Source organism: Daktulosphaira vitifoliae, unplaced genomic scaffold (genome assembly GCF_025091365.1).
Source record: "Daktulosphaira vitifoliae isolate Bord-2020 unplaced genomic scaffold, ASM2509136v1 Scaffold_5, whole genome shotgun sequence".
NCBI lineage: Eukaryota > Metazoa > Arthropoda > Insecta > Hemiptera > Phylloxeridae > Daktulosphaira > Daktulosphaira vitifoliae.
The window spans coordinates 30,578,849-30,598,320 of record NW_026099576.1 but is presented as its reverse complement, the minus strand read 5'-3'; the positions used below and the strand labels follow the sequence as shown (position 1 = coordinate 30,598,320).

The following is a 19,472-nucleotide window of genomic DNA, read 5'->3' as shown; positions in this document are numbered from 1 at the left end:
CCCTGTAAATTGGGGAAACCACCAAAAAAATATATAAATTTTTTTTTTTAGATGCTTGATGTCTTTACCTATCATTTGGTATATTTTTTTTATAAATCTGACCTATTATCTGCCCACAGGGGGGGATTTAAAATGACAACTTTTGCACAAAAAATTTATTTTTTTAACTTAAATTTTGAAAGTGTTTCGGAAAGTCTGACACTTTTATATATATCTTAAATTAAAGCTTATGTAATATAATTTAATATTATAAAAAAAAAATTTGAACTTTATTTTGTCTTTACGGCGAAAATGGCTACCAAATGCTATTTTTGTGTGAAAATTCTGGATTTTATTTTTTACATTTTTAACTTTATAATGCTATAACTTATTGAAAAATGTATGAATCAATACAATTTTTTTATGAGAAATAATATTTATATCCCTTTTTTATTTGACATACATTATCTTAATCAGGATATAAATAAAGAAATAGCAAATCATGTAACTTTTGGAATAATCCACCAATTTTTTTTAATTAAACACTATCTAAAGATTTGCATTGAAGAGTTTTTTTTTTTTTATAGTAATTTTAATCACTGTCAGATATCATTATACTTGATCTAACTATGCCACGTCACCACTATGCCCGCGACCCCTTTGTGCTGATTTTTTTTATTCTGTATTTAAGTTTATTTATTCAATTTTACTATAAATATTTATCTTGGAAAATTAAACCTCTTTATTTTTATAATAAATAAATCTTAACACTATAATAATTATGTACAATTTTTAATGAACTTTTTGAGGTTTATAATATTTGTTAAGAAATCAAAAGACATATTTTTATTTGTCATGTATTAAAATTAAATTTGTTCAAACTTATTTCTATATTTATTTAATTGTTTAATCTCGTAGTGATATTAAACTTAATTTGACCTTCAGAATTTTAGTGTATAAAATTAGAAAAGCATCTTGTAAAATGCATACATGTATTTTTTGTTATACGTATTTAACAAAAACCATTTTTAAATCTAACAGCTGATACAAAGAGTTCATTTTAGCTTCGATGTAAAGTTGAATTTATATTAATCTGTTGCTATTTTTCTGTATCCATGTACACGATTATTCTCACTCCTATTGGACAAATTTGTCACAACAATACGTCAATAGATCACAAAAAGTATCTAGTTAAAGTTATCAGTACTATAATTTTAAAAAATTCCTCGTAGTTATGATATTAAGGAGATATGTCCCAAAAAATTAAAGTTTTCATAAAACGTACAATGTTGATATTTTTTACTTTATACAAAAATAACTTTATGAAATCTGGATGGATTATTTCGAAAATTTTATTAATAATACTTTAAACTTTGTCTCACTGACGAGATTATTTTTTTGAAAATTTAATCATTAACTAAGGACTTAAATTAATGAGTTAAGTTAACAGAAGTATTTTAGTCTAGGATACTGTGAGAGCTTAAAAATCATATCAACATTTTTACTTTTCAATTTTTGATTATGTTCTAAAAGACATGACTTTTTTAAGTCTACATAAAATCAAATATTAATTCAATGTAATTTAAGATGACAAACAAAACTATTGACATTTTAATATCTAGGAGTTGCCGGACATTATAGCCAAATATCATAAATATTTAGTAAAATGGTCGATTTTGTAGTGTTTTTCATCAGTGGCCTGGCCCCCCGCCCACTCAATGGTCATAAAATAAAAATATCAGAGTAGTGGAGGGTGAATACTCCCACTAGTCTATGTTCTAAAAGCTATCTGGATCCCTCCAGTCAAAATTTCCAAATAGGATTACTGTTTAGCTGAGCAATGGAAAATCTACATTTTTTTACAATCTACATTTCAACAAAGTTGACCATTAGAATTTTGAAATGGTCTCGTATTATTATTTGATATTCAGAATCATAACCGGTTTCTGTTATGAAAAATAAATTGTATTTGACGTATACGATAAATAGTTTTGTTTTTTAACTATTTTTATGCGTACGATAATATATGAATAATTTTTTCGTATCTACCAAATCGCATCGAAGAGTTTTGTGATTTTAATCGTTGTCAGATATTAATTAATACTAATTTAAAAATGTTTCTACTTCACTTTCTTAGATCCCGACCGTACTTTACTTATTATCTTTACTGATAACTATTTAGGGAGTGTACCCTAGAAATTAAACTATTCAAATTTACTAAATTAGTTTTTTACCAACTAGTTTTATTTAAAAAAATAATAATTATTCTAATATAAAGCTTGGAAAATATCATTTGTTGATAGACGATTTTTATTGTATAGTTTGAACTGACATACTTATATTAAAAAAATATTATTATAGAAAATGTCACTTAAATCTGACTATTCATCGTGCTCATACAGTTTTAAATACTTCTACTTTGATCCTTTTAAAACTCGTCTTATCAACTGCTTAGTAATGGCACGTATACTTATTGTATAGTTCAAATAATATAAATAAAAATGTTGACAAATGTTTTTTTCTTTCAATAGTTTTCTTGGCCTATTATAATGAACTAACACTAGACTCATTGAAACATTTTTAGATTTACTCTTATAAGTGTATAACTACTATAGCAAAGACACCATAAATAGCACAGTTAAAAAAATATATATACTTTCATTACAGGTACCTAGTCACTTTAATAACAAAAACAGTAAACATTATTTTTTTCCTGAAAACCAACATGGAGCTTATTTCTAACAAGGCAGTGAATTTTCATAATTCCAATGTCTTTTAAAAGTTTTAAATTTATTTTCCAAGAACAATTCAGTATGGGATGAAACGTTTGTAAACACACGCGAAAGCACAAAAAGAAAGTAATCGAAGGAACGGCAGTAATTTATTTTGCAGAATTAACAGTTTTTCTCGTGCAATAATAGATAAAACGGAGTTAACATCTGAAAAATGTTATTACAATAAATTCTAAGTACTCTATTTACTATTCTAACCGTATTAATGGACAGATGAACAATAAACTTAAGTCGAGCATCCTTTATTTAAAAATCATTTGATAATTGTCTGTTTATCATGCATCAGGTAGTTATAGCACTCAACAAATTGCATGAGCCTCTTGCTTAACAAATTTTCTATCGTTTTTGTGTATCGTTATTATTATTATGCGTTTAGCATCGACAAACAATGCCGGTCGTGCTGCTAACGCTTGTGACTGTGTACACTTCTTATTTATTATAACATTGATGCACATGTACGAGCCAAAAGATAAATGAGATTACACAATTTTTTTTTAATATGGAGTACTCCTCTCTGGCGTTGATGACACAAATTTCGATTTGTAAATAAGTGCAGAACACCACTACTACAGGTAGAGGTACCTATCATTACCACCGCAGTTAGAACTATATTATATACTTACCTCGCCTCATGATGTTCTGCTATAGCTAACGATTCATACCAAGCTCCGGTCGGTGTACCGGTCATGCACAGTCGGATTCTGAACACCTTCACCGGCGGTACACTGTAACTGCAACTCGCCGCTCTTTTCGTACTGAGCGTTTATTATTATTTTATTCGTTATCGAATCGACAAATTATTGGTGTCCACGCGAATAAAAAGAAAAAAGTTATCAGCCGTATCTTAATAATTATTGTTTTTCAATTAAATGTAACTTAGGGCGCGCAATCATTATGACGGGTTCGGACAAAGGATACACGACAAGGATTAATATCCTTTCGGCGTGCACCCGTTCCGTTGAAGTCGCCAAACACAAACGAGTATTTACCTCGAAAAGGTGCGTACAAATATATTTCCTTGATCTATACAAAACTGATCTTACAAGATTTTTGTTTTTTAATATATGCAAATGATATAGAAAAATTAATAATGTATTCAGTGACTCAACTAGGGAGTTAACTTCCCTCCCTCTCTCAAAATGATATATTTGACAATTGTTGCGACGTTTGGTCAATAATAATAAAATTGTTTTTTTGCTCGTCAACTTCAAATTTTATGAAATTATTAACAAAACAATTATTTTTTAATTATACTCCCTCTTCTTCCGAGAAAAGTATCCTGATTCCGTTGCTGAATGCATTTATTTTATTTGAATTAAAAGCTTTTAGATTTTCTGTTTAGTTTTGAATGAAAGTTAAAACTTAACGGTAACGTTTAAAAATTATTATATTTACTGTTGCAATATTTTTAATTATTCGCCGGTTATTATTGATTCTCTGTTGGAATTTACAAAAAATGGATATCAAAACTAACACTGACAATTTGTAAACAGTTCATTTGAAATTGATGTAATTTTCCTAAACTATTAAATAAAAGAAAAAAATTCTCATACAAGAAAAAAATTGAGTTAAAAATAAATTATGATATCTGTTCTGATATGGTGTTGTTATTATTATATTTACGACTACATTTAATTGAGTATTTTTTTGTTGCAAGTTATAATTTCTTTTATTGCAGTTTAAATGATTTGAAAATTGTTATAAGTAAAAAGTATAACAATATTTTTTTGACATACCAATAGAAAGCCATTCGAATTTTATGTTTAGTAAAGAATGTTTTCATCAAAAAATATAATTATTTTCAATTTTTTTTTTTAATGAAATTTGGTTTATATTAAATATAAATAAATCTTAACTATAGTTTACAATGAAAAAGACTAATTTGATTTTTCAATACTTAATGATGCTAATTACACTAAAATTAAAATTATAATTTGAAACTCACTTTAATTAGTAATGAAAAAATGGAACAGTCTAATATTTCGGATACAGAAGAATAAAAGATGATATCATTATAAGTTGAAATAAAAGTATTTGTCTTTTAAATACCTGATCTGATATATAAAAAAAAGTACCTAAATCATTTTTTTTTTCTACACATATTATTTCCTCAACATTAAACCACAATTGTAAATAGGTACAAAATTAATAAACTCGACGGAAAGTCAATCTTTTTCTGATAATAAGCATTTAAGAAAAGATTGAGAACTTAGTTATTATGGAGGCTCTAAATTATTTTCATCGTGTTATTTTGTATTGATATTTAGATTGGTTTAATTTTTTTTTTACATAATTATTCAGCCACAAATCAATTTTTTTTTTTATTACTTACATTTAAAAATAAGTAACCTTAATTAAACTCTGTAAATGGCACTTATGGTATTTTAAATAAATATAAATAAGAATCTGATTCATAGGTTAGAGATCTTTAAACTACTCAAAATTTTCTTACAATAATTTTTTAAAAAATGTATGTACAGTTATATAACAATATATACAATTTTATTTTGATTTTTAGGGAAGCCATGAGAAATTATGAGGAGTTCAAAGATTTCTAGCCCCTCCTTAATTTGCGCCTATGATCTATTCCACTGATTGATTCCATTAAAAAATTTCATATAAAAACATTAAAATGATGATTTTATTACATATAATTTTTTAGAAGTTTTGGAATTGTACTTTTTGTAATTTTATATTAAAATATAATTTTAAATTACAAATTGATAATCAAAATAGTTTTATACTCAAATAAACTTAATAAACTAAAACAAACTAAATTGTGAAATAATGATTATTCTAATATCTTTAACTAAAAATCAATTTCTTAAAAGAAAAAAATAATATAAAATAATACAATAAAAAAACATTGATAATTCTTTTAATAAACAAGCCCTGAGAAAAGAAATCAATTCTAATATACGGAGATATTTTAGAAAATTTTACCAAATATTTTGTATTCTACAAACGTGGTCTAAGGATTTACTAACAACTGCCAAACTAAAACTAAAAAACAATGAAACCACAATTCCATTACTTGTAAATATACAAATGTGATTCGGAGATAAATGATTCTTATAAACGCGATTTTACTTTCTATTAGTAAAATATAATGTACAAAAATGTAATGATAAATGATGTGCAAAAAAAGGGAAAAAATTGAATAATGAATAATGAAAGGTGAATACAATCAACTGCTATCATCAACATTTAACCTTACGAGTTTAGATGTATAATGTTTCTTAGTTTCCAAAAATTTTGATGCTAATAATATTAATCCTATTATTATCGCGTCGTAAATTACTATAGTAATAACACCTATACAATTTTACTTGTTTATTTAATATGACAACAACTAACACTTTGTTTGACCGATTACCGACCCGATAATTTAGGAATAAAATGTAATGTTTATACGCCTACAATCCACAATTCAATCGGTTTTCATTTTTTTAACGGAAAGAGAGAAATGTTTATTCCGCAAGAATTGTTAACTTTCTTGTATTTCTTTAGGCTTTCTTACATATTATGTACATTTTTCTAATAAACCAGATGGATGAACCCCCTTGGGCTGGATATCTTAAATATATATTATAAAACTAGTATAAAAATTATGCAACACCATTATTAATAATAGCATAACTATCACAATCTCAATTAAATACACTGTTGCATTGTAATATGAGTATGACTATTAGAATATTGTTGGCTTTAAATGATAAAGAATAAACTGAGAAATTATAATGCAATTAATGATAGACAAAAGATGCGTACGAAATTAAATTACTTGTATTCAGCTTAATAGTAGTAGAATTTGCTTTATATTCTGTTATAATGTTTCAAATAACACTTCACAGACCATTAATGTAGATTAATTACTCTGAATATTGTCATGTACAAAATCTGTGCCGAGATATAATATTTTTCATAGAGGTCTGAGTTATGTTTTGATTACTTTGAATAATAAAATATATTCTTGACGCTTTGTAGACCCACTTCGTTTTTTTATTCAAATGACAGCGACGTTATGCTAAATTATACAGATTGCGATCTTCTTTTCAATCATTTATTATAATCAAAGCCTAAAGACTTGAAAAATGCGTTTAAACATTAATAGTTTCAAAATGTTGTTGTTGACAAGGAACTTCGTAATCGTTACAAATTATATTAGCAACAACTTGACTACTTATCATAGTGTCATCTATATTTCATAATAGAGCTTTATAAGCCCATTGTATAACAATAAAGTCTATTATAATCAATATAATTAATAATGAATTTACTTTTTTAGGACGAGTGAACTCTTGGCACTCATGGCCATTTCTTCAACTTTGTTTTTATTCTTACACACCAGGGAACTTCACACAAGACTTAGAACACTGCAATCGGTTTCCAATTCGGCCTCGTCTTCAGGTATGATAAGAAAACTATAATACATTAAAATCGACATCTTAATAACGTATCCGAATACATTTATATCATTAAAAAATATTCAACGTCAAAGAATAAAAAAAATATAGAATATATTTTTGGTCAATTATAATCTTGTAGAAAGTACAAAAATAAGTAATGTTCAAAAGTAATTAAAATAACAAAATAATAATAATAATACTAATTTATTGTGAATTTAATTAGTATAAATTTAATAAAAATAACAAATTACACGATAAAATAAGTTTTAATTCAATTAAAAGTTTTCCAATAAATACAGTTATCTACACCCAAAAAAAAACCTCAATCAAAATTGAAAGAGAAATTTTATCAAGGGTTTATGATAATGTTTTATTAATACGAACAAAATAACTATTCTTATAAATAATTATTGTTCAAGACAAGAAAAAAAAATATCATATTGATAAATATATCATTGATTCAATAGTAATGATATATTTATCAAATTGAACAATGAATTTATTATATAGATCGAGATTTTTCTCTGGGTGTACCTGCTTACAAGTTTATAAAAATTTAAACAATAGTGTTATCGTAAGGTGAAGTTTTTTTTGTAGATTTACCTTGTACAATAATCACTAGAATTAGTTCCTAACTGTAAATTTTAAGTTCATGTAAAAATATGTTTCGAAGTGCGATCTAATATGAGACTTATTGTCTGATATCAGTTACGCTGATTGTTTACTGACACAAACACGATCGCAAAACTTTCTTAGAATACATTTAAATTTTAAAAAGGTTTACCTCTAATGAGTTAAATGATCGTGTCAACAGAAAAATATGAAAAAACTTTTCTATAAATCTCGAAATATTTTTAAGTGCAGATTCTTACTTTTTCTTTTTGAACACAACACGCCTAAATTATATCTTTCTTTTTTTACTCTTGACGTATACACTTAATCAATGTTTATTACCTGCATGCCAAAAACGGTATTTTCTTAAATAAGAATTGTTCTCGTCTAAATGTTAAGCCATAACAGTTGTTTGAAAACATAATGTTAACTTAATTAATATTTTAACGATCATGGCCAGTTATGTTTTAAACGGTACACGTACGCACCAATGATCAGTACACATAATCTATACATAGATACTTGATTGCGGCATCTTAATAATTATTTCAGACTAGTCAATGAAAATTAAGACACCAATATATTTTTTTTAAACTCCCACGCGTGATCAATTCGGAATGGTTTTAGCGGTTCGATTAAAACAACTTTCATGTTATCCGGTCAGACTTTATCACTCATCATGTGCATGCGACCAAGACTAAGGCCATTATAGCTTTACTCTATTAAGTAAATCAATTTTTATATCATTTCTCGTATATACGGATGTAATCTAAATGACTTTCGTCCTGTTTCACTCAAAGAATGGGATCTAAGAAATAAGGACGCGATGTTGACCAATTCCGCACGATTTTTTACTTGATGTACTGGCCGACAAGCATTAAGCAACTCGTTCACGTACCGACGACCTGACAAAAGATGACCGTTTTTGTTTCGCCGCCACTGCACTGGACCACAGTCTGTGTCATAATGATCGCGTTGTTTTAACACACAAGACTAACGCAACAAATAAATAAATACATTTAAAATGTTCATTTTAAGACGCGCGAAACTGGCATTAAACCCATGACCTAGATTTAAACGAGACACGACCATTTTCATTATTAAAAAATTAAAAATTTTTTTTTTACTCTGCCCATTTAAAATCTGAAATTAAAAATAAAATACAAATCATCCGTACGCGCTATACTTTCTCCTTGCCGTCGTCAAAAATAAGTGATTTAATAATATGAAAATTATAAAATACTTTTAATACATAGTAACCAACTCGGATGAAATATTTTACGATGTTGGTTTATGTGCTTGTTTATTTTCCACAGTGATATATACATGAATGGTTTTAATAGCTAGTTGTAACATTTATTTGCATAAGAATATACTAAAGCATCTTCTATTCTAATAACAAGCCCGCCGCTGATTTTACCCAAACAACATTGTGACGACCAGTTTCCTAAGAAAAAAATATTCACACTACCTTGACTCATTATTTTTCTTTAAAATTAAATGACAGTTTAGCTAATACGGCTTAATTTTCATGTTGTAGACTTTTGTTTAATTTACAGTTACTTACTGATTTTTAAATACTGGGGAGTATATAGTTTTTATATTTTTGGAAAATCTTTTGTATTCTGTTAAAATGATTAATTTAGAAGCTTAACTATTCTTAGCTGAATCTAATTCTTAAAATTTATTCAAAATTATTTTTTCTATAAATCACCTTAACAAATAATCTAATTAAAGTCCATGCATAATTTTTGATTTAACGATAAACAAAATGTTGTAACAATCTTACCAACTCGTTGTAATAAATACCCATCAAGAAAACATCTAATATATCCTTTAAAAATTGATTTTATTTCAAAAAACTTTTCATTTATAATTTTAAAAGTAAACGTATTGTTAAATATATTCACAATAATAATAATTATATTAAATTAAAACAATTTTATGAATACCTACACAATGTTCGCATAAAAACCACGATAATTAAATTGATAATTGCAAAATTAATGTTCTAGATTTTAAAATTAGGGTGATCTACACAAGTTAAGGGGTCCAGTGCAATAACCGGCTATAATCACTTTTTGACATTTTTTGGAGAATAAATTATTTTAGTACTAAACTATACTAGTATTAGGTATCTTTAGTTTACAATATTAAGTTCTTCTAGCAGAAAGATGTACCTATTGATTACACCAAACGGTTGAAAAAATTATTATCAAAAGAAAAAAAAGCGAATTTCGAAAAAAACTGGAAATATCCGGTTACTGCAATGGACTCTTCAATTTAATTATTATTTATAATAAAAGTATAATGATCATAAACTTAAATAACATCATAAAAATATAAACAAACATCTTCAAATTTTTACTAAATTTACCGATTAGGGCTTAAATGGACAAAATAATAGACTCTTTAAATCAAATTCCATGAAACCCTCATTATTTTTTCCTAGTATCTGACTCGATTAGAACCAGACATTGATGTCTACTTCTAAAAATAGATTCTCGTAGACAGATGGACTATAATTTTCATTGCATACTACTTATTAAGTAGTACTTACTGTGTTTATTACGGTCAATGAGCAGTATAAAAGTCAAAGTGAAAAAATTGGACACAAACTGAGAGACGTTTGAATAATTTAATAAGAAAGAACAATAATGATTGGCAACAAAATAATGCCTTTCGCTATCATTTAATTCATTGTAAATAATTGGACACATTATGTTGTCGGAACAATATTAATAGATACTCCAGTGATTATCCAACATAAATAAATACTATAGATATAATTTTTGACATTCAAAAGAACTGTTCGTGTTTTCTATTACAATCGCTTCAGAAGACTCGTCAATACTTTTAATATTACCGAGTCACGATTATCTATAAGGGACACGCGCTGCGAATAATAATTGAACTATTCTACACTACTACTGAACCCAACTCGTAGAATAGTCTTTTTCTCTATTTAAATTATTGTGTGACACTTGCTAAACATTATTGACGAAAGTAAATTCACACTGCCTAAATATATGACGTTTTGCGGAAGTTATAAATTGCACCGAAAATACTTTTTAAACAATTAAAAGAGAATTCTGGAATTGTTCGATCGCTCTATGACTTCCTTTTTGGTAAATAATGTGGGTGAAGAGACGATTATACTATTTATTCGGTTTTTTTACATCTTTCCAGAAGTACGCTTTGTGAAAGCAGTTGTGATCACGTTATCCGCCACTGCCAAGTATAATTGGAAAACGAAAATTTATATATATATATAAATACTCATCTCATCTATTCTTATTAGGAACGGTCGTACTTAACTCTGAGTCGGTCACGCGAATCTTATCGGAAAAAGACCGAATAACAGAATAATAATAATTTTTTGACAAAAACCATTGATCTCGAGTGAAAGTGGATGGACCTTGTCAATGACCCTATCACCTTCGACACTGCGCGGGTTCCTAACTTTGCCCCGAGTCCAGTTATCTGCTTGGTGCACTTCATGATATGTATGCTTTTGGATATTAGTATTAAAAATGTACATTTACGGTTGATTGGCGGTGTAGCACATCAAACTTCTGATGTCCCATAACGGATTCCGATCCATAGTGATATATATATATATACTCACCGTTCACGTTTAATTAACTCCGACGTTTGTTTTTTTCCACCATCATTTCGGAAATTGTTTTACTAGTGCGTCCAATTGTTCTCTCTGCTGGTATCCGAGAAAATTTCTCCTGAAACAAAACTAAACTACGGCGAACAATGCTTCAGTGTAATTACCCATGTATAGCGTCGAAGCTCATTTGCATTAATATCGCTGCGTAAGAAGAAAATAGTGTTTCCGTACTGCACATACACTTGTATCCGATTGCATTTATACGCTCGAATGCCCAATATGTAATATAATAATCCACCGTAGTTCTCGTTCTGCTACTAATCGATGCATAATAAAAATATCTTCCTATAATATGACAACATTGTTATGTTTAGCAGATTTTAGATTATACTATATTGTAATACGCGTATACCGTTAAAATCTTATTTAACATCAGCTACCCACTGCTATTACTAACGATGCATAAAACACTACTAGCAAGTACCTTTAGTGCCATCAATCCGATAGCACAACTTATGCGATTTTCTTTTAAAGTGACATTTATTTTTACATTCATGTACAATATACCGGTTCATAATTAGATACTGAAAATCAATCACACATTTCCATAGCGTCTCATGTGACCAACTACCATGTGAAAATTTAACTGGTCTTTCACAATTGCGTTAAACAATTCGCATGCAATAATTTCTACCAGATTCACTAGGTGAAAAATACACACGAAAGTTAAACTGGAAATCCTACATGAATAATTACAAATTAAAAACGCGATAAATTTAACCCATAATAGCGCGAGTCTTAGAATACACTTTCGACCCAAAGATCATATCACTTTTTAAAAGAGCTTTAATTTGTACGTTACCACAACTTTTACCGTACGACTTGTTGGTCGCTTGCAATATTTCTAGTTCATCGAGCCTTCTCATTTGTACATTTATGTTTGTTTAGAAAAAAATACGTTTGAAACGAGTCTCAAAGAAATATAATATGCGGTATTTAATAACTCGTATCATCTTGAATCTTTATGGTAATGCTATTCTAGTTCGTCAGATTTCTGGGTGACACTCATTCACTTAATATGTACGTTAAACTTAGCAAAAACGCCAGAACATCTTTAAAAAATACCAACATTAAAATTATTAAACACACTCACCGACCGTATAATTGTAAAATTTAATCGTAGAGCGTGCAGAAGGAAAGCGAATGCGTAATTCCAAATTATCTAAATAAAGTAATTAATTTTAAAACGAATATATATGTATTAATTAGCTTAATCAAAACATTAAAAAATCTAAAAGTAGATAAAATAACCTAGTAAATTAGTAAAGCAATAGTAGTAGATGTTATTAAATTTGTTAAATAAAAACATGTGGAAATACTAAGGTTTAAGCACATTTGAGCGTTTATTATGTGATAGCTAATTGTTTTTTTTATTTTTTCTATAAGCTCTTAAAGGGGATATTGGAATTCAACCAAAAGCTAGACGAACACGTTAAAACAACAATACAAGAATTGAACTCGATGTATTTTGCCGAGTCTAGACAATAGTCGTTGCGAAATTATTGCGATAATTAAAATAAAATGATTATACACTCTTCATGAACACGTAGTTTACATTTGAAAGTGAATTAACGTTTTTTCTATCTTTGCTCATCGTTTGTTTTACTCAAATTGAATCAAGTCCCGTGCGCCATAGAGGTTCTTACACCTCTATGACTACCACACGAAAGCAAGTGGTGTGTACTCAGAATTTGACGTCAAGATTATAACCACTGAGACTATTATGCTGTCAAGTCTGACAATACACGGTCTAGACGGTGTACAAGTACAAGCATTTGCCTGTGCACGGTAATGAACAGAGGAGAACTTAATAATATTAGCATAAGGTTGAATTACGCAATTTGTCGGTTTACGGATCTGTTCGAAATCAGATTAGATGAAACTACAATTTATCATTATAATACGCGCAAGCGGATACAATGGAGTCAAAGTTGCTTCTAAATATTTCACAAACAGAACCTCTAGCGCATTGATTTCAGCTTTGTTCTTGTAAAATGACAGATATAAAATGTTGAAATTTCACAATCGAGTGTCTTTACTGGTCAAGAATTATGTAGCGTACTATAATATCGTTATTGTTTCTGCTGAGTATGATGTAATTATTTTAGCACATATTAATACGGTAAATGCAAGAATTGAATGAGTACACGCTTAGTTCATTCCACTTGGTTTTATACGGAAAACTATACCCGTTTGATCAAAAGTACGCCATTTTAGTAAATCTATTAATAGGCTGTGATTTCACCGTTTACAAACAAACGCATGCAAATTAACACAACAGCTGTACACCGCGACCGGTTCTCTACAGTAACACACAAGCTGTACAATACAGTGCACACGTTAATGTAAATTTTATTATAAAAGTCGTTGGCATCATTTCGATACACATCGATGTCGATTGTTCGTTTGTGTATTCAATGGGTCACTATTTATTTTTTAAGTGTGTTCACTAGAAAAATCAAATGAAAAATCAATTCGACGTGTTTAGAAATAATGATTTTACGTATGTATCTACACACGTAAACAAGCATTTATTAATCAGTTCCTGATTTGAATTTTACCCAACCAGATATACAAATTTTTAAGAAAAAATTAACACAGAATCATTGTATTTTTAATTTTAAGTAGACGAGTAAAGCTCTTATCTTATCTTTTGGGAAAGATATAAGAATCATCTCATACCTTTCCTGAAATATGAATAGTTATAAGTAATGCAACCATATTATAATTAGTAAATATGTTTTTTTATTGCGACACAATTATTACAACGTTATTTAAATTATATAATCGTTAATTAATTATAATTGATTCAACATAAAACGTTATAACACTTCTTTTTATAATTAACTGTATTCACGATATAAATGTTCTACAAAATAAAACCAAATAATAATGATGGTACCACAAATGTATTTAGATTTTCAATTTAAAAAGAAAGGATAATATCCTTATATAGAATATATTATATTCTATGAACAATTTTAATTTTTTTTGTATAGTTTTTTTTTTTTGTTATGTTAATACAAATCATCAGTATTTTATTCATTTATTTTTACTACTATTTAATTTATTAAAAAATATGAACATAACTTTAATAAATGACATTAAGATAGAAAATGCGTCAATGTAAATTATCTCATATCTTAATAAATTATATTTATATTCTATCAGTGAACTTACAGATTCTCATGACCTCACATTTCTAATAGATTTTGAATAGAAATTTTCAAAATATTCCATTTGTACCTGAACAATAGATGCTCTTATAATAATAATCTGAATTCACATTTCTTGCGTGAGTACGTTTACAAAAAACTGAATTCAATTGTTAGCTTCCTATTAATAAAAATAAAAAAGATGCGAGAATAATAAATAACTACAACGAATTGCACATTAAAAAGTTATGCGAAGATAAGCACTCATTAGTTATTATTTGCGAGTTGAATATAACTATTTTATTTTTTGTACAAAACCATTCGTTAGATTTTGTGAAATTTTACATTCATTATGTAAAGTAATATAATCATTTGTGCTGATGAAAAACTCAGGATGTAGGCCACGAGTAAAAAAACATTTCAATTGCTTTTACTTTTTAATTGAAAATAAATTATTATTTACCTAATTGTTCACATTAAAAACGATTACTGTTAAAAACTCTTGGATCACAAATTTTATTTGAATTGGCCGTAATAAAATATTTAATCATATTTTTTTTTCGATTTAATATATACTGAATTGTACCAATAAGAAAGTTCCCGGGTAATTTTAGAATTCATTATTATTACATTACATAATAATTCTCGAGCAAATCAACTTTTCAAATTTCATGTCATTTTGAATCTCGTTATTATTTGGTTAATTTTGCCTACCTTATATTAAACACGTCCTAATTTATTTTGTTGACAAAAAAGAAAATCAGTCTATGGTACTGCTTAGTACGTATGGGTTGCAACATAAAAATAATTGTTATTATTTTAGACAAATTACTAAAAAAAAGTTTGATCATAGAATATTTTAACTAAAGATCATAAAAAAGTTTATAAAAATAAAAACTCTCCCTAATATTTTACAATTTATTTTAGTAAATACCAAAAACATGTTAGTATTTAACACAAAACCTACAGTAAACCAGTCTTTTCAAATGTATTGAGATTTAGATTCAGACTTTTTTTTATCAGTTCATATAATAAAACAAACTAAACAAATAATAAAAGATTGTAGTAAAAAAATGTTTTATTAAAAAATATATAATTAATAGGAAAATTTATGCTTACCAATATGATCATGAAATGTCAAAAAACTAATTATGCAGTATTTGAAAAAACAATTTTCATAAATCTTGCAGAATATGCTCTCTATAAAAAATAAATTATCATAAAAAATCTATGCAAATAAACATGTATTTTCTTCTTCTTCCTCGCCTTAATCCCAACTACTTGGGGTCGGCCAAAATAAACATGTATAAAATAATAATTATAAATGTAAAATTAAACCATACAAATTATATTTAGTTAATACATTCATAAGTATTGTTAATATTGTGTTATATGAAACTTTTGTATACAATTCACTTAATTAAAAACATATTGTATACCATTTACTACAAAAATATACATGGAAAAATTTAATTGAAGAATCTAGACTAGTATGAATGCCACGACCTTCCTCAGTTTTTTCTTTTCTAAAAATAAAAATCGTAATATATGTTTTAATTTCTGTTATAAATATTGCAAACATATTAATATCACGTTAAAAGATTTAATTAAAGTTACAATTAATTAAAGGTATATAAAATTGGCGATAGTCAATTTACATTGATTTTGTAATTTGTTTTTATTTAGTGACCGACTATGTGGAAAAACACAATGATTTAAACGATGCAATAGTTTTTTTAAGTAGTACGTGAACCATCGTAATGGAACATTGCAAACAACATATTATATATTTTGTAAAATTAAATGTGAAATACGACCAAAAAGTAATATGCAATTGTTAGACGACAAAAAAAAAATAACGATTTGTTATTGTAATTGCATTGATATGTGGCTTCATTCCATTTGGTTTTTATAAGCACTTTGATATGCTCGGCGACACTGTATATTTTACGGTTTCTTAAGAATTATATAGTGTATACTTTAATTGTAAAATTCCTATGATAGTAACGGAACGCTGAAATGAACTTATTATCGGTGTGACATCGAAATTCATGTATTTTTTTCAATTGTTTGGCTAAACGCAACTTATTGAAAAACATAAATTTGTTGTTGTAATTCGTAATAAATTGTTTAGTATAATTTACCATTAGAATTAATTAATTTTATTTTTTTAGGGAATTCAGCGTCTGGCTTAGAAATTGATGTTGAAAACTTCATACACGACGAAGTAAGATTTTATCAATAATCTTGACAAACAATGAAACAATATATCGATGATGCTCAGAAAAGACATCTAAAACAAAAAAAAAAAAAAACCATCACAGTGGGGACGTGGCATAGTTGAGTCGAGTATAGATTTAATCTAACAGTGATTAAAATCACTATCATAAGAAACGCATCGATGCAAATCTGTAGATAGTGTTTAGTTTTAAAAAATTTGTGGATAATTACAAAAGCAACATCAACTATTTCCTTAATTATATCCAGACTAGTAATTCTTAGATTCAAAAATAAAATATAAAATTATATACTATATAATTGTTATATTGAATCGTTTTCAAATTATCATTGATATTGATTTTTAATATGTTAAAAGTAATAATTTTTAACCTTCTTTATTTCGTCCTTTAAAGTTTATAATAAATAAAAAAAAAATGAATTAATAGGGGAGACTATAGTGATGGGATTCTTGATATTTATTGAAGTTATTGAATCTAAATGAGATAAAAATCAAATGATTTGAAAATTTTTTTCTAACTCAAAAAAAATTCAAAATACTAATTGACACGGGTGGATTCGAACCTCGTACCCTAATCGTGAAAAACACAAGTGTTACCGATTCGGCAACTGTTCGTTGCTCTTATCTCATGATAAAATTAGCAATTTAAGCTAATTAAAATTTAAAAATTACTTTTTGACTTTAAAAAAGTAAACAAATTTTAATAAGTTTAATTTCTTATGTCTTATGAACTTTATTCTATGTTAATTAAATTAAACTCAGAATTTTAACACAAAAATAGCATATTTTTGAATACGGTAGCCATTTTTACCAAGAATAAAATGTATATTTCGAATTTTTTTTTTTTTTTTTTTAGTAAAGTATATAATATAAGCTTTAATTTAAGATTAAATAAAACTGTGAATATTTCCGGAAAATTTCAGAAGTTAAGTTGAAAAAGTAAGTTTTTGTAAAAAAGTTGCTATTTTAAATACCCCCCTGTTAGTAAAATAAGTGTTAGATTTTCAAAAAATATTATATCAAATGAAAGGAAATTACCTAAGATTTCAATATAAAAAAATATTATTTTGTTTTTGTTAAAATCAAGATAGGAGCTGTTTTTTTTTGCAAATATTATATTTTTTGTTTAATTTCGTTGGCAATTTACTCATAGACGATAAAGTGTCGGGACAATTTTTTTTTTTCATTTCGTAGTACATGACATAACCTTTGAGTATATAGAGTACAAGTTTGACAAAGGAGAACACAAGGTAGATGAAATGAGGAGGTCAGTGACAATAGGCGGGGACGTTTTTGGAGAGGTGGAGAGTTTTAAGTATTTAGGGTAAGTTGTGCAAAAGAGTGGTGGTATTGACGAGAATGTAAGACACAGGATTAAGTGCGGGTGGTTGAAGTGGAGAGAAGCGTCTGGCGTCTTATGCAATAAAAGAATTCCAATGAGGCTGAAAGGTAAATTCTACAAGACTGTAATAAGGCCAGCAATGATGTATGGTTCAGAGAGTTGGGCGGTTGATAAGAAAGTAGAGCAGAGAATGAGTGTAGCAGAGATGAGAATGCTTAAATGGATGAGTGGAGTGACTAGAAAAGATAGAATAAGGAACGAGCATATAAGAGGGAGTATAGGTGTAGCGTCAATCGTTGATAAGATGAGAGAAAATAGACTTAGATGGTTTGGTCATATTATGAGGAGAGAAGAATCGGAAGCTGTAAGAACAGTTATAGAAATGAATGATGAAGGAAGAAGAGGTAGAGGATGACCAACAAACAGATGGAGGGATATTATTGAATGCGATTTGAGGACAGCTGATTTGAGTGTAAATGATGTGGGAGATCGTGTCAAGTGGAAGTTTAGGATAAGGGTGGCCGAACCCAAGTAGTTGGGATTAAGGCGAGGAAGAAAAAGAAGAAGAGTACATGATATAACCTTTGATTTGATATATGTTTAAAGAACACAGTATTTCCGGAACATTTTCAAAAGTTAAGTTGAAAAGTTACTTTTTGTAAAAAAGTTACTATTTTAAATCCCCCGCTGTGAGCAGGTTAAGTGTTATATTTCAAAAAAATGATATTAAATAAAAGAAAAATATCTAAGGTTTTGATATAAAAAAAAAATTATGTTGATTTGTTGAAAAAGTTATGGAAGTTTTAAGAAAAAAAAGTGAAAAAAATGACAAAATTAACCGATTTTAAAAATTGTAATTTTTTTAAAGATTTCCCCCATGTGCGGGAACGAGAGAAAATTTTTCAATTTTTAAGGGTAATGTCTTCAACTAGATACGATTTGTGATCTTTTGACGTATTGTTGAAAGAAATCGGTCCAGTGAGAGCTGAGAAAAAGTGGCAACATACACAAAAAAAAATACATCATGGTAAAATTAATACCTTCTCAGCTTCGCATCGAAGCTCCTCGAAATCACCTCTTTAATTAAACAACATATTATGGAAACACATTTTATTATCTTAAATTTTATTAAAATAATTTTTATTTAAAATATTATTTTAAGTAAAAATTATTTTATTAGAATGTCTTAAATTTTTATTCATCATTTATGAATAATAATATATATATATAAACTATTCAATTATGAAAAATATTAGGAATATCTA

The 19,472-nt window shown here is 27.4% G+C and overlaps 1 protein-coding gene across 1 annotated transcript in view; it reads left to right on the top strand.

The window, feature by feature from the left end:
- The first annotated feature begins 3,459 nt into the window (after nucleotides 1-3,459).
- Nucleotides 3,460-19,472, top strand: part of LOC126907485 (heparan sulfate 2-O-sulfotransferase pipe) — a 24,846-nt gene continuing 8,833 nt past the window's right edge. Inside the window, exons 1-3 of the mRNA XM_050688812.1 lie at nucleotides 3,460-3,769; nucleotides 7,060-7,181; nucleotides 16,801-16,853. Of these exons, the coding sequence (XP_050544769.1) occupies nucleotides 3,666-3,769; nucleotides 7,060-7,181; nucleotides 16,801-16,853 (279 nt within the window). The 5' untranslated portion in view covers nucleotides 3,460-3,665. The remainder of the gene's footprint in view (nucleotides 3,770-7,059; nucleotides 7,182-16,800; nucleotides 16,854-19,472) is intronic.